The following is a 16,405-nucleotide window of genomic DNA, read 5'->3' as shown; positions in this document are numbered from 1 at the left end:
TTGCAAAACGTTTTCTGCTGTTATGGCCTGGAGTTATCACATACTTTAAGAGCACTGGCCCTTTAATAGTCAGTGCCAAACATTTGCATGCTGGGAGTTCTTTTTATCTATAATGTATTCCTCCTCTTCCATTTATTTCTCTGGCTAGCTGCTTATCTGAAACATTATTCCCTGCTCACTTGTGTTTACAAGCAAGGCTGAGGTGACTCAGGGATTGGAGGAGAAAAGAAAAAAAAGTAAAGGGCAGAAATGACATCAGGATTTAGCCTCAAACTGTGGGCGAAAGACACGGTTCCCAGCAGGAACATAATTCTCTCCATTTACTATATAAAATTCGCTGAAATCACAACGTGGACAGAATAATACATGTGTTATGTAAGCAGATCAAGTATTGCTCTACTTATAGATGTGTTTTTCCCCTGGCATAGTATGGGAAGAAGGAGAGGTAGTAGTTGTTTGTGAATCCACTAACCCCATGGAGCTTTATCTTTTTTGAGAGATTTGATCGCTCGGGCACCTTGGTCATTTTGAATGGGATTATTTAGGTGAGCAATTGTGTATGTATCTATTACAGACAATTCAAAACTGTCCATTCACATGATTATTAATAATTGCAGCAATGACAGAGGTCCATTGCCAGCCGAACCTGATGGGAAACTGCTGAGGTCAGTTTTGATAGGCGTAACCAACACAACCTCATCCCATCTGTATACGTCATGAGTGGGCGGAGCGGCAAGGGAGTGACATTACCAGGAAACATTGTCATTAGTACCTCCCACCAGGTGACGCACATAGCGGACCTGAAGGGGAACTATGACATCATGTAGATGGGCGGGAGCGTTGAGATTTCGCTGCTAGAACACCCACTACCTGGCGACCAATGGGGTGCCTGCGGGGAGGAGCCTACAGTCACTCCCACCAGGATCCCACTAGGGTGGGAAACCTGCATTATGACTACATACACACATTATTGAATACTAGCCGTCCCGCGTCGTAGCATACGCCGCATCTTCTATCTATCTAATAGAGTACGTGCCTCAACCTTGAAGCAAGAAGAATAAAGGTGGGTACACACATCAGATAAAAGTCTTTGGAAAAATGAAAGATCACAGACCAATTTTACCCCCTTCCATGTAGTATCAGAGCCATACCTACACCGTTTATTCTATGGAGCTGAACTCCCCATCAGACAGAAATCTTACCTCCTTCCATGTAGTATGAGAGCCATACCTACACAGTCTATTCTATGGAGCTGCACTCCCCATCAGACAGAAATCTTACCCCCTTCCATGTAGTATGAGAGCCACACCTACACAGTCTATTCTATTGAGCTGCACTCCCCATTAGATAGAAATATTTGCAAGAAGCTGCACACAAAGTTGCTGTACACATTCAAAAGATCATTATCTGCAAAAGATCCGTTCCTGCAAAAGATCAGTACCTACAAAATACATTCATAGTCTATATTTCCATGCGGATTATTGTGGACATTTTTCCGCATAAGGGCATAAGCATCCGCATACAATGAATTTTCGATGCTGGTCGAAAACACAAATATTTCTGAAGATTTTCGTGAAAATTCGCCAAAAAACGAAAACAGGATTTTCAATGCGAAAATGACTTAGGCGAAAATTCGCAAGCAACACTGCTACATGCTACATTAGCACTATCCAGGAGCGCCACAGGGAGGATTCCCAATGCCCCCTCTTTATACAACCGGAGGGACCGCGGGAACCACAGCAGCACCCCGGAGGGGGAGGCTAGGTGCCACAGGCGACCCCCCCCCCCAAGCGTGGCCAGCGCCAGGGAGAGCCGTCTGCACCCACCTCCCTATATTAAAAACAGGCACTTACCTTAACGTCCATTGCCTTCTGCTACATGCGCATTAATTTTCTCATGGAAAGCATTTTTTTGCAGTTTGCATCCTTTGGAGGCAGGTGGTGGATGGCTTGCTCCGGTGGTGTGAGCCCTGGAGTGAGTTGTCTGCACCTGTCCTCCCCCCCCTCTGGAGTGCTGTATGTGAGCCAGCCCTGAGCTCTAAAGCTCGGGGTGACCCATGCTTCACTCCTTTCTCATGTGGTGCCCCCAAGTTAATGCGCATGTAGCAGGACGCAATGGACGTTAAGGTAAGTGCCTGTTTTTAATATTGGGAGGTGGGTGTGGACGGCTCTCCCCGACGCTGGCCACGCTTGGGGGGGGGTCGCCTGCGCCTCCCCCTCCGGGGTGTCGCTGTGGTTCCCAGGCAGTGAGAGAGCCTGGGACCCTGTGTGTGTTGTATAAAAGGGGGGCATTGGGAATCCTCCCCGTGGCGCTCCTGGATAGTGCTAATGTAGCATGTAGCAGTGTTGCTTGCGAATTTTCGCCTTGAAAATCCCGTTTTCGTTTTTTGGCGAATTTTCACGAAAATCTTCAGAAATATTTGCGTTTTCGACCAGCATCGAAAATTCATTGTATGCGGATGCTTATGCCCTTATGCGGAATAATGTCCACAATAATCCGCATGGAAATTCAATCTATGCGGACGTTTATACGGAAAAATGCCCGCAATAATGCGCAAGAAACTTCTCTGAATGCGGGCGCTAATGCCCTTATGTGGAAAATGTCCGCAATCATACGCAAGTAATGCGAAAATGACTGGCCTTAGGCGAAAATTAACGTGAAAAAATTAGATGGAAAATTTGCCTGTCAAAACGAAATTAGGCGAAAATTCGGTAAAAATTTATCGAAACAAATTTTTGCATTTTCGCTCATCACTGGCATGTAGCAGGGCGACCGCTTTGCAGTATTGGTTTTTTGACCCTGCATAGTTTGGCATGCAAAAGCAAATGCATATTTGCATGAGCATTGCCTCATGAATAGCCAATTAGGCCAGATTTGCAAAGCCAGACTTGCTAGGGTAGGCCTCTTTTCCATGGACAGTTGATAGGCAGTAACATGCCTCTCAAACTCTTACAACTGCTCACTACTGCCTGGTAACAGCTTGCTGCTGCCTGGAAACTGCTTGTTGCTGCCTGGTATCTGCTCACTGCTGCCTGGTAACTGCTTGCTGCTGCCTGGTAACTGCTTGCTGCTGCCTGGTAACTGCTAGCTGCTGCCTGGTAACTGCTTGCTGCTTCCTGGTAACTGCTTGCTACTGCTTGCTGCTGCCTGGTAACTGCTTGCTACTGCTTGCTGCTGCCTGGTAACTGCTTGCTGCTGCCTGGTAACTGCTTGCTGAGCACACAGCTCAACAGTCCGTGGAAAAGAAACCTAAAACTTGGTGATTGAGCACGCATACATTTTCTCATGCAAAGTACTTCTTCTTCTTGCTCGAAGGTTGAGGCACTTACTCTATTATATATATAGATTGAGACGCTATGTGATTTCACCAAAATGTAACCTAATATTGTCTGGAAAATGCAGCCATTAGTGTCAGGCTGTCTCCTTGTGACATTGTATGAGGACAGCCTCTACACCTCCATCCCACATGATTGGGGCTGTGGGGGCAGATATACAGTATGTTAGAGACATAGGGGCACTTCTATTCACTACAGCTGAGCTTTAATCCTTCTACCCTTAATTGGAAGAGCTGTAAGCTGCAGTGTACATCTCAGAAGGGAGAGGTGAAGCTGTGTGCAGTCAGTGTACAGAAGCTGTGATCTTTGGCCAACTGGCTGCAACACAATCTACATAAACAGCACTGCTCTGACATGAGTCTGCCTGGGGCAATGACAGCACTCCATGCAGCAGAACAGAGTACAGAACATCATGCCATCCATAGCTCCCACCTGTCCCTCTTGTGGAGGGACTGTCCCTCTGTGGGGACCCCGGTCCCTCTGTCCCTCTTTTAGGACTGATGTACAGATCTATATAAATATATGTATGTTTCTCCTGGAAAATGTGTTTTATTGACTCTCATCCTTTAAATAGATACATTTCTTATTTTCAAATATTATTATAACGGAAAATGAACCAGGATAGAAACGACCAGTGTGGTTTGAATTATAAAACAATATATTTTCCTTATGAAATCTTTATGGGATGCTTGACTAGGGGTGTGTCAGGGCGTGGCTTAAGTGTCCCTCTTTCTTATTTCAAAAAGTTGGAAGGTATGATCTACCCTCTACCAGAGGAGTAGTTCTGCTGCCACGCTTACTAAAGCACAGTCAGATCATTCATGGCACTAGGCAGATTCCTAGGGCCTGGAGAGAGACTGGGGGCCTAGTTAATGCTAGCCCTCACCAAAACATACTAAAAGAAAAGCTAGGCGACCATCAGGTGTAAGGAAAGCTGCTGTCTTGCCTGGGGCCTCATTTTACTGGAATCCATTGCTGACCGTCTTCCATGAGTAACATCCATTTACAGCAATCCCTCTGTGCCCTGCGCCTCAGGCAGCATTCCCACTCCTCTATGTGCTGCTCCCATTTGTACCCACACATCATTAGATTGTGGTAGATCAGGTAACAATATCTCCCAGTATATCGATTGCTTATCTGTTGTACCACTTTGCACAGATAAATATGCAGAACAAGACTGTGCACTGCTGCTCCCTGCGGCCACACCCCCTTACCCCGCCCATTTCCCCTGCTCCCTGCAGCCACACTCCCTTCCCCCATCCATGCCCCGGCTCCCTGCGGCCACACCCCCTTACCCCGCCCATTTCCCCTGCTCCCTGCAGCCACACTCCCTTCCCCCATCCATGCCCCGGCTCCCTGCGGCCACACCCCCTTACCCCGCCCATTTCCCCTGCTCCCTGCAGCCACACTCCCTTCCCCCATCCATGCCCCGGCTCCCTGCGGCCACACCCCCTTACCCCGCCCATTTCCCCTGCTCCCTGCAGCCACACTCCCTTCCCCCATCCATGCCCCGGCTCCCTGCGGCCACACCCCCTTACCCCGCCCATTTCCCCTGCTCCCTGCAGCCACACTCCCTTCCCCCATCCATGCCCCGGCTCCCTGCGGCCACACCCCCTTACCCTGCCCATTTCCCCTGCACCCTGCGGCCACACCCCCTTCTCCCGCCCATGGCTCCTGCACTCCTTCACCCCGCGACCATGCCCCCTTCACCCGCCCATCACCCCCCGCTCCCTGCGGCCACACCCTCTTCCCCCACCCATAGCCCCCGCTCCTTGCTGCCACACCCCCTTCCCCTGCCCATCACCCCTGCAGCCCACAGCCACACCCCCTTACACCACCCATCGCCCCCGCTCCCCGCTGCCATGCCCCCTTCAGCCTCCCATCGCCCCTACTCCTCGCTGCCATGCCCCCTTCAGCTCCCCATCGCCCTCCGTTCCCATGCCCTTTCCCCCTCCCCACCCATCGGCCCCCTGACAGGATCAAGCACCAAAACAACTATATGCAATCAATATCTTCATTATAATATCAACCCAAAGTGCCAGAGTTTCAGTCGATTTCCATCCGATTCAATGTTAATATTGAATCTAATGTCTAATCTATTGAGACAATTGAGTGGTGTCTGGATATCTTTACCTGTTGATCTCGTTTAGAGGAACCGCAGATATGATTGTTAGTATCCCGGATGGGTGACATTGTCATAAAGAGGCTTTCAAATCAGGTTTGTTCTACAATAATAATGTTCTCACATTTGAGGTGGAATTAGAAAATCCCATTTCCGTTCACTTGAATGAGAATCGGGCAAAATCCAGGTAAAGTCGATTACAGCGATTTCACTGCGATTATGCTGCAATTCTCATTCAGATGAGGGGATGGGATTTTTCTAAATGGAAACTCAATGGAAAGTGGCAGATTTGCAGCTAGAGAAACAGGGCCCTATACTACTAGGCACACACCATGCAATTTCCCGTCAGATCGATGTGTAATCTTACAGGAAGCTACACTGTGTGTATACGCCCAAACTGCTCCCGATCGATAAGGGGATCAATTTATAGATCATTACTTCACAAAATCAATCCCGTTATCTATCAGAAGCATGCTGGACAAGTCAGAAATAATCGGTTTGACCCATCGTTCTGACAAGAAGTTGTACCGTGTGTTCCCACTGCAGCTGAGAACTGACCTTTATTTGGTGTGTTTTTTTGCCTCGGAAAATAGAATATTTTGTAAATAAATATAAATAATAGGATCTGTACTTGTCAGTCTGCAACAGATCTGTCCATCACGGTAAGTGGATGGCACTTAGTGCTTTTCCCCCCTCAAGCAGATGTGTTTCCCCTGCAGCTTATGGCTGAAACGCATCTGCCCTGCGCTCATGGCTGGATTTCAGGCAAGGCCGCTAAGGCCATGGCCTAGTGCACCAGGAGAGCAAGGGGCGGGCTAGGGGCAGCAGGGTGGCAGTAGCAGTTAGCCTGCCAAACATTTGTGGTGGGCGGCTACCAACAACTGGATCTGTCACTCAGTCACGCAGTGAAAAGGCACTTACAGTGATCTCTGAGCTGCCTGTCACTCACCAAATGTGCCGCTCACCAAGGATTTTACAATCTAATCCCTGCCATCATGTCACTTACTGTCCTCAGAGGAGTTTATAATGTTTAAACGTAAAAAACGGGCTCTAGGTCTTTTCACGGCGTCATCGCCAGTCAGTGCGCATGCAAACGTCCACCGCGCACCTGTCTGGTCGGCTCCTTGGCCCTGTCCTCCTGTCTCAACGGCTGTCCGTCCTGCACATGCGCAGTAACGCAACGTCGCAACACACGGACACAGGGACAGGATGACGCAGGGATGCAGGGAGATTATTAGATAGGATACCTGCCATCACTTCACTAATTGTCCTCAGAGGAGTTTATAATGTAATCCCTGCCATCATGTCACTAACTATCCTCAGAGGAGATTATATTGTAATCCCTGCCATCATGTCACTAACTGTCCTCAGAGCAGCTTATAATGTAATCCCTGCCATCATGTCACTAACTGTCCTCAGAGCAGTTTATAATGTAATCCCTGCCATCATGTCACTAACTATCCTCAGAGGAGCTTATAATATAATCCCTGCCATCATGTCACTAATAGAGATGTCCCGAACCGTTCGCCCGGCCGAATCTCTCTGGGCCTTCTACTACTTCCGGGTCGCAATGACCCGGAGTAGTATGCCTGCGCTGACCGGCGGAGCGCGTTCTAGATCAAGCTCCTGTTGCTGGGCACTCTCTACGCATGAGCATGACATCACCAATGACATCACGAACATGCGCAGAAAGTGCCCGGCAACAGGAGCGCGATCTAGGACGCGCTCCGCCGGACAGCGCAGGGGTACTACTCCGGGTCATAGCGACCTGGAAGTAGTAGAAGGCCCACAGATTTTGAGATGTTCACCGGCGAATGGTTCGGGAACCGTTCGCAACATCTCTAGTCACTAACTCTCCTCAGAGAATTTTATTATCTAATCCCTGCTGTGATTGGATGGGGGAGGGGGGGAGTTAGGATGCTGTCATTTGGGTGCAGCTGGTGATCGTTGGCCTTGGGTGATAAAAAGTCCAAATCGGGCCCTACCTGGTCTTCAGCCAGACAACAACAGACCATCCTAGCGAATAAAACACTGTTGGCCTCCCCTGACTGTTGGAGGTCCGGATTACTAGCATAAGCCTGTACGGCCTCCTTAGTGGTCTTGACATTAGCGTACCGATGCGTTTGAGGGACTGTGAGCCGCATGCTTCATACAATAAACATCAACGCCACATCAAATAAGCAAAATAAACTTTGCTCACTACAACCGTTACTTTATCGACACCAGATAATGAAAGACATTAACTAATTGTGTATCTATTTATTTTGCCCTATTTAGGCCTATGTACATTAATCTGCTGTCCCCACACAGTATAATATACATCTCACCTTATACAGATTCACCTCTGAAAAGCTGCTGAAACAAAGCAGCTAATCACCACTTCCCCATAACAGGAATAGACACCTGTATGACTGGTGAACTTTGGAACTTTTTCTTTTCAGTGTTTGGCTTGACTTGGGCAGGTCTTTGGTTTGCTAATTGAGTTTGTAGCATTGTACTTTTCCCTGGAGACTCTCAGTGACACACACACACCAGGGCTATCTGTTGGGCAATTTGTACCATTTGAATTCACCTAGTGGCTTCCACTTTGATTCTTGCACTTGAGTCCCTTTGAAATGCAAAGCTGTCTTTCAATGCAAATGGCATGCCTAGTGGCCCAATAAAAGGCTTTAGACAGGGAGGTGCCTGGATGTCCCAGTGATTGCTGCTGCCACACAAGGTGAAGCAGGAAGAAGTAGTGCAGAGTTGAAGGAAACTCTTGGAGGGAACAGACAGCTGGCCAGACGGGCACATTATGTGCAGTGGACCCATCAGGGAAAATGTACGTGGGATATCTCTTGGATAAGGAGTCCAATATGTACCCCAATCCCGTCAGGCACCCGGGACTGAACCTGAGTCCCCAGAACTATGTGCCGGCTCCGCCTCAGTATTCGGACTTTGCCAGCTACCACCCTGTACCTGGGATTAACAGCGACCCCCACCACGGGCAGCCTGGTGGCACCTGGACTTCATATGCGCCCACCAGAGAGGACTGGCACACCTATGCCCCGGGGCCTCCTGCCTCTTCCACTAACCCGGCACAGATTGGTTTTAGCCCCACCGATTTTAATCCCATTCAGCCGCCGGGCGCAGGACTGTTGGCACCTGCCATCAATGGGTCAGGACCACCTCTGTCTCCCGGATCACAAAGACGCAACCCCTATGAATGGATGAGGCGTAGTGGCGTGCCAACCGCCAACCCCACCAATGGTGAGTACAACCCGGCACCAATGATTGTATATACAGGCGGCAGTCGTCTACTTCAATCCGGCACCCAACCAGACAATGGCAGAGCTATGGGAAGGGTTATTTAGGTGTGTATTTCTTTCCTTAGATATGATTTTATATACCGGCGGTCCACTACTTCCATCCAGCACCCACACAGAAAAATGATTATTATTCAGTATTTATATAGCGCCAACATCTTCTGGAGGCCTGTACAGATTGTCGTGTCACATAACTGTCCCTCAGAGGAGCTCACAATCTACTCTACTCCCTACCATAGTCATGTGTCTATGTATGTATGGTGTAGTGCATGTATCAGAGGAGCTCACACTCTAATCCCTGCCATAGTCATATGTCTATGTATGTATGGTGTAGTGCATATATCAGAGGAGCTCACACTCTAATCCTACCATAGTCATGTGTCTATGTATGTATCGTGTAGTGCATGTATCAGAGGAGCTCACACTCTAATCCTACCATAGTTATATGTCTATGTATGTATCGTGTAGTGTATGTATCAGAGGAGCTCACACTCTAATCCTACCATAGTCATATGTCTATGTATGTATGGTGTAGTGCATATATCAGAGGAGCTCACACTCTAATCCTACCATAGTCATGTGTCTATGTATGTATCGTGTAGTGCATGTATCAGAGGAGCTCACACTCTAATCCTACCATAGTTATATGTCTATGTATGTATCGTGTAGTGTATGTATCAGAGGAGCTCACACTCTAATCCTACCATAGTCATGTGTCTATGTATGTATCGTGTAGTGCATGTATCATAGTCTAGGGCCAATTTAGGGGGAAGCCAATTAACTTATCTGTATGTTTTTGGGATGTGGGAGGAAACCGGAGTGTCCAGAGAAAACCCACACAGACACTGAGAGAACATTGAAACTCCATGCAGATAGTGCCCCGGCTGGGGATTGAACCTGGGACCCAGCGCTGCAAGGAGAAATGGGAAGTGTTACTTTGATGTTTATTACTTTGCCTATATAGGATTTTATATACACATATGACATCTTCCACGATTCATAATCATCTTACTATTGTTTGGCATAGTAATAATAATAATAATATTAATAAACTGTATAAAGGTTTTTTTTTTTGTAAATCAGGCAAGCAATCGCCTTCCTTTACCTGGCCTATCACCTTGCAGCAATATATTATAGACCTATGGTGCCCAATGCATTTATTGCAAAGCTAATCAGACATTGCCCGCATATTATTATTATTATTATTATTTAGTATGTATATTATATATTGCGCCTGCTTCTCCCGTCGGCGTGGGTCAAGCAAAAAACAGCAATATTCCATCAATGCTTTAACTGCCACATCAGCTATAAATGCCCTGATTTTAATCGATCTGTTATACTCAGGCAGGGGAATAGATCTGTTAATTGCATGTGGGCCCAGGTCTACGGTACCCACAGTACATGGGCCCAGGTCTACGGTACCCACAGTACATGGGCCCAGGTATACATTACCCACAGTACATGGGCCCAGGTCTACGGTACCCACAGTACATGGGCCCAGGTCTACGGTACCCACAGTACATGGGCCCAGGTCTACGGTACCCACAGTACATGGGCCCAGGTCTACGGTACCCACAGTACATGGGCCCAGGTCTACGGTACACACAGTACATGGGCCCAGGTCTACGGTACCCACAGTACATGGGCCCAGGTCTACGGTACCCACAGTACATGGGCCCAGGTCTACGGTACACACAGTACATGGGCCCAGGTCTACGGTACCCACAGTACATGGGCCCATATGCAATTCACTTTTTCTCTTGTGCTTTCTGCTAGGAGATAATTTTTCATCTTCTCTTTAAAACATCTTTTTAGGACTTTGCTATTAAAAAAGTACCTAGGAGTAGGTGAAAGAGTACTAGCAATGGATTTTTTTTTAGTATTTTCTTGCTTGCTGGTGGTTTAAAAAGCATTTTATTTACGAAGTGCAAAATTATCACGAGGAGAAAACTCAGGAGAAGTGAATTGCATATAAGCCCCGGGCCCCGTTGTGCAGAAAACACACGCAGAAAGATGCGTGCAGAATACTAACAGACAAGTGTGACCCCGCCGCCATATACAATCATGTATAATAAATCTTGTGACATGTCTGCCTATCGTCGCTGTCCATCAGATGGGCCCCGGGCCCCGGTGTGCAGAAAGATGCGTGCAGAATACTGACAGACAAGTGTGACCCCGCCGCCATATACAATCATGTATAATAAATCTTGTGACATGTCTGCCTATCGTCGCTGTCCATCAGATGGGCCCCGGGCCCCGGTGTGCAGAAAGATGCGTGCAGAATACTGACAGACAAGTGTGACCCCGCCGCCATATACAATCATGTATAATAAATCTTGTGACGTGTCTGCCTATCGTCGCTGTCCATCAGATGGGCCCCGGGCCCCGGTGTGCAGAAAGATGCGTGCAGAATACTGACAGACAAGTGTGACCCCGCCGCCATATACAATCATGTATAATAAATCTTGTGACGTGTCTGCCTATCGTCGCTGTCCATCAGATGGGCCCCGGGCCCCGGTGTGCAGAAAGATGCGTGCAGAATACTGACAGACAAGTGTGACCCCGCCGCCATATACAATCATGTATAATAAATCTGGTGACATGTCTGCCTATCGTCGCTGTCCATCAGATGGGCCCCGGGCCCCGGTGTGCAGAAAGATGCGTGCAGAATACTGACAGACAAGTGTGACCCCGCCGCCATATAGAATCATGTATAATAAATCTGGTGACATGTCTGCCTATCGTCGCTGTCCATCAGATGGGCCCCGGGCCCCGGTGTGCAGAAAGATGCGTGCAGAATACTGACAGACAAGTGTGACCCGCCGCCATATACAATCATGTATAATAAATCTGGTGACATGTCTGCCTATCGTCACTGTCCATCAGATGGGCCCCGGGCCCCGGTGTGCAGAAAGATGCGTGCAGAATACTGACAGACAAGTGTGACCCCGCCGCCATATAGAATCATGTATAATAAATCTGGTGACATGTCTGCCTATCGTCGCTGTCCATCAGATGGGCCCCGGGCCCCGGTGTGCAGAAAGATGCGTGCAGAATACTGACAGACAAGTGTGACCCGCCGCCATATACAATCATGTATAATAAATCTGGTGACATGTCTGCCTATCGTCGCTGTCCATCAGATGGGCCCCGGGCCCCGGTGTGCAGAAAGATGCGTGCAGAATACTGACAGACAAGTGTGACCCCGCCGCCATATAGAATCATGTATAATAAATCTGGTGACATGTCTGCCTATCGTCGCTGTCCATCAGATGGGCCCCGGGCCCCGGTGTGCAGAAAGATGCGTGCAGAATACTGACAGACAAGTGTGACCCGCCGCCATATACAATCATGTATAATAAATCTGGTGACATGTCTGCCTATCGTCGCTGTCCATCAGATGGGCCCCGGGCCCCGGTGTGCAGAAAGATGCGTGCAGAATACTGACAGACAAGTGTGACCCGCCGCCATATACAATCATGTATAATAAATCTGGTGACATGTCTGCCTATCGTCACTGTCCATCAGATGGGCCCCGGGCCCCGGTGTGCAGAAAGATGCGTGCAGAATACTGACAGACAAGTGTGACCCCGCCGCCATATAGAATCATGTATAATAAATCTGGTGACATGTCTGCCTATCGTCGCTGTCCATCAGATGGGCCCCGGGCCCCGGTGTGCAGAAAGATGCGTGCAGAATACTGACAGACAAGTGTGACCCGCCGCCATATACAATCATGTATAATAAATCTGGTGACATGTCTGCCTATCGTCGCTGTCCATCAGATGGGCCCCGGGCCCCGGTGTGCAGAAAGATGCGTGCAGAATACTGACAGACAAGTGTGACCCCGCCGCCATATAGAATCATGTATAATAAATCTGGTGACATGTCTGCCTATCGTCGCTGTCCATCAGATGAACTCACAATCCAATCCCAACCGCAGTCTACACAGGTGCCAATACATCACTCCATTGTCCTTTCATAGATTAAGCAATCGATTTTATTGGGTGAAAACAAGTGTGGTTGATTGAAAGTGAATGGACTAGAGGTGTCCACACAATGCAAGCGAGATCCTGTCGTTTCTCAATCACTGATTGGTCTGAACGATGTTCTGCCTCCACGATATGTAGCCATAGACCGATTCTGTGTTGATCAAAGTCATGTGAACATGATCAGAATACTGTAGGATCGACCAATAATTTCCCTCAAGCTCGGCTAAGAAATATTGCTGATTTTCTCTTAATTGGTAACCTATGAATATATAATTATCTAATATATAATATATTAATATATTATTTTATTGTATTATTGTATATAATTATATTGTCTATCAGATATATAAGCTTCATTATAAGATAAATGTTGGATTATTACAACTGTCTGACTAGATTGTGAGTTCCTCCAAGGGACAGTTAGTGACAAGACTATATACGGTATATATATATATATATATATATATATATATATATATATATATATATACTCTGTACAGCGCTGCAGAAGATGTCGGCGCTAATATTAAATAATAATTATAATAATAATATCTGTCTATATAATGTGTAACCTTTTCCAAAATATGACTATACTAACCGTTGAATGGTTACCATTTTGACGTTGATGTAAATAAAAGTTATGTCATAAAATCCAATAAAAAATTTCATTTTGGAAGAAAGAAAAAATGTAGCTGATTTGGCCGAATATTGGCCAATTTGCATCAATCAAACATCAATATAACACACTTAATTCTCGTCCAATTCAATAAAATTATTGAATCTGAAGGTCGATCGCCTGTGAAAATTGAGTATTCTAATGGCACTTTTATGGCCCTGATAGTCTAAAGCTAATTATACTGCTATAAATTCTAATCACCGATTTCGTCACTCTGAGCAAATTGGTGGATTTCAGGCTAAAAAATGTTATCAGACATGTTGGAAATGTTTCAGTCTTGAGGTACCCATATATTACACATATGTTACTCGAGCGATTAGTAGAGATGGCCCGAACCTCCGATTTTCGGTTCATGAACTTCCAAAAAAAAGTTCGGTTCGCGAACCGCAATAGATTTCAATGGGGAGGCGAACTCTGAAAACTAGAAATACTTATGCTGGCCACAAAAGTGATGGAAAAGATGTTTCAAGGGGTCTAACACCTGGAGGGGGCATGGCGGAGTGGGATAGATGCCAAAAGTCCCGGGGAAAAATCTGGATTGGACGCAAAGCAGCATTTTGAGGGCAGAAATCACACTGAATGCTAAATTGCAGGCCTAACGTGCTTTAAAACATCTTGCACGTGTAGATGTTAAAGCCAGAACCGGAAGTATGGCCACTTCGCGTTCTGGCCGGCCAATGTGCGAAGTGGCCGCAGCGCAGCGGCCAATGTTAGAAATGTAATGATTACAATAAATTCAATGTATTTTACAGCCGTCTCTCTGCGGCCAAATGTATTATAACTTTAGTTAATTTAATGAAATGAAGCCGTCGGCTTTCGCATTGCCTCCTCTCCTCCTCCCACCGCCTCTCTCCTCTCCCTGCAGGGCCGGCCCGCTCATGAGGCGGGGTGAAACTTTTGCCTCAGGCGGCAAATTTCCAGGGGCGGCACCCGCCCGTCCGTGGGTGCGGGGAGCCGGCCCGCCGAGCTGGAGGGGTAGCTGGCAGGACGGGGGTATTGGGCCAGCGGCGGGGAGGGGGGTCGGACCCCCCCCTCCCTCGCCTGGGTCCCCCGTCCTCCGCTCCCCTCCAGCCTAAATAGACGCAGCGGTATATGTAAGAGGCACGGGCGGGGAGAAACTCACCTCCTCCTCGCTCCAGCGTGCGCTCCACTGACATCACTTCCTGCAACGCTGCAGGAAGTGATGTCAGTGGAGCGCATGCTGGGAAGAGGTGAGTGTCCTCCCCGCCCGTGCGTCTTACAAATACGGCTGCGTCTATTTAGGCTGGAGGGGAGCGGAGGACGGGGGACCCAGGCGAGGGAGGGGGGGGTCCGACCCCCCTCCCCGCCGCTGGCCCAATACCCCCGTCCTGCCAGCTACCCCTCCAGCTTGGCGCCCCCCCCCCCCCCCCCCCCGAGGGGGGGGGGGCGGCGGTGGCAATTTTTTTTTTTAAATTTGCCTCAGGCGGCAAAAAGTCTAGGGCCGGCCCTGCCTGCCTCCTATACAATACGGAACAGCCGGGGACAATGCTTGTCCCGGAGAGTCGTTTGTCGCGGCAGGGAAGCAGAGCGGGGAGGCTGCAGACATTGCTTCTGCCAGCACCCGCTCTGCAGGAACAGCAGGATTCCCCTGCTGCGACGAACGACTCTCCGGGACACGCATGTCCCCAGCTGCTCTGTATTGTATAGGAGGCAGGGAGAGGAGTGAGGCGGGGGGATCGGGGGGGGGGGGGGGGAATTTGAAGAGGAGGCAGTGCGAAAGCCGGCGGCTTCATCTATTACATTGCCGGCGGCTTCATTTCATTTAATTAACCAAGTTGTAATACATTTGGCCGCAGCGAGACGGCCGTAAAATACATTGAACTTGTAATCATTACATTTCTAACATTGGCCGCTGCGCTGCGGCCACTTCGCACATTGGCCGGCCAGAACGCGAAGTGGCCACACTTCCGGTTCTGGCTGTAACATATACATCAATCAGGGAGTGTAATTAGAGTACTGCTTCACACTGACACACCAAACTCACTGTGTAACGCACCGCAAACAGCTGTTTGTGTAGTGACGGCCGTGCTGGACTGGTGCGCAACATGGCCAGAGTGCAGGTGATGGCAGTTTTCAAGCCCATATGGTCGCCGGGCTGTGGTAGCTCAATGATAGAACAACAGTGACTGTCCAGCTGATCGAATTTGTTCTGTCCACAATGAAGCAACGACCTTATTATCTTTGGTGTGCCCCTCCCGAGACTCTCATATAGCCGGCGGTCATTGCTTCATTGTGATACGCAAGCCCCTTCACCGTGGCAAGGTAACGATCAAGAAGGGGAATGGGCACATGTACATGCCTTTTGTTTTGTGGTTGCAGCTGCAGTGCAGCCAGAAAAATTAGGCAGGCATGTACACGCACCAGAACAATTATTACAGCGGCCGCTGCTAGCAGTGGCCTAAAAAATTCAGGAATCCGCCTGGAGTCCTGGACCCTGTTGGTGGTGGCGGAGAAGGCAGTCAAGCGGTCTGCGGGCAGAGGTGCTGTGTGGGGAGCGACTTAGTCTAGGGGCAGGCAGTCACATGGCGTGCAGGCAGAGATGCTGTGTGTGAGGACTGACTTAGTCTTCCCGCGGGCAGTAGCCCTCCGGGATTCATGCCTCATTCATTTTGATAAAGGTCAGGTACTGAACACTTTTGTGACTTAGGTGACTTCTCTTGTCAGTGACAATGCCTCCAGCTGCGCTGAAGGTCCTTTCTGACAGGACGCTTAAGGGCAGGGCAAGAGAGAAGTTGGATGGCAAATTGGTACATCTCTGGCCACAGGTCAAGCCTGCGCACCCAGTAGTCCAAGGGTTCATCGTCGCTGCTCGCAGTGTCTACATCCACACTTAAGGCCAGGTAGTCGGCTACCTGCCGGTCCAGGTGTTGGTGGAGGGTGGATCCGGAAGGGCTAAGGTGAGGCGATGGACTAAAGAATGTCCACATGTCCGACATCACCATGAGATCACTGGA

General features: G+C 48.6%; 1 protein-coding gene across 2 annotated transcripts in view; it reads left to right on the top strand.

Moving 5' to 3' along the window:
- The first annotated feature begins 8,147 nt into the window (after nucleotides 1–8,147).
- CDX1 (caudal type homeobox 1) overlaps nucleotides 8,148–16,405 on the top strand; it is a 100,088-nt gene continuing 91,830 nt past the window's right edge. For both annotated transcript variants that reach the window (XM_068273151.1, XM_068273150.1), the window contains exon 1: nucleotides 8,148–8,706. In XM_068273151.1, the coding sequence (XP_068129252.1) occupies nucleotides 8,277–8,706 (430 nt within the window). In that variant the 5' untranslated portion in view covers nucleotides 8,148–8,276. The remainder of the gene's footprint in view (nucleotides 8,707–16,405) is intronic.

Source organism: Hyperolius riggenbachi, chromosome 3 (genome assembly GCF_040937935.1).
Source record: "Hyperolius riggenbachi isolate aHypRig1 chromosome 3, aHypRig1.pri, whole genome shotgun sequence".
Taxonomy (NCBI): domain Eukaryota; kingdom Metazoa; phylum Chordata; class Amphibia; order Anura; family Hyperoliidae; genus Hyperolius; species Hyperolius riggenbachi.
This window is presented reverse-complemented; position numbering and strand designations above follow the sequence as displayed.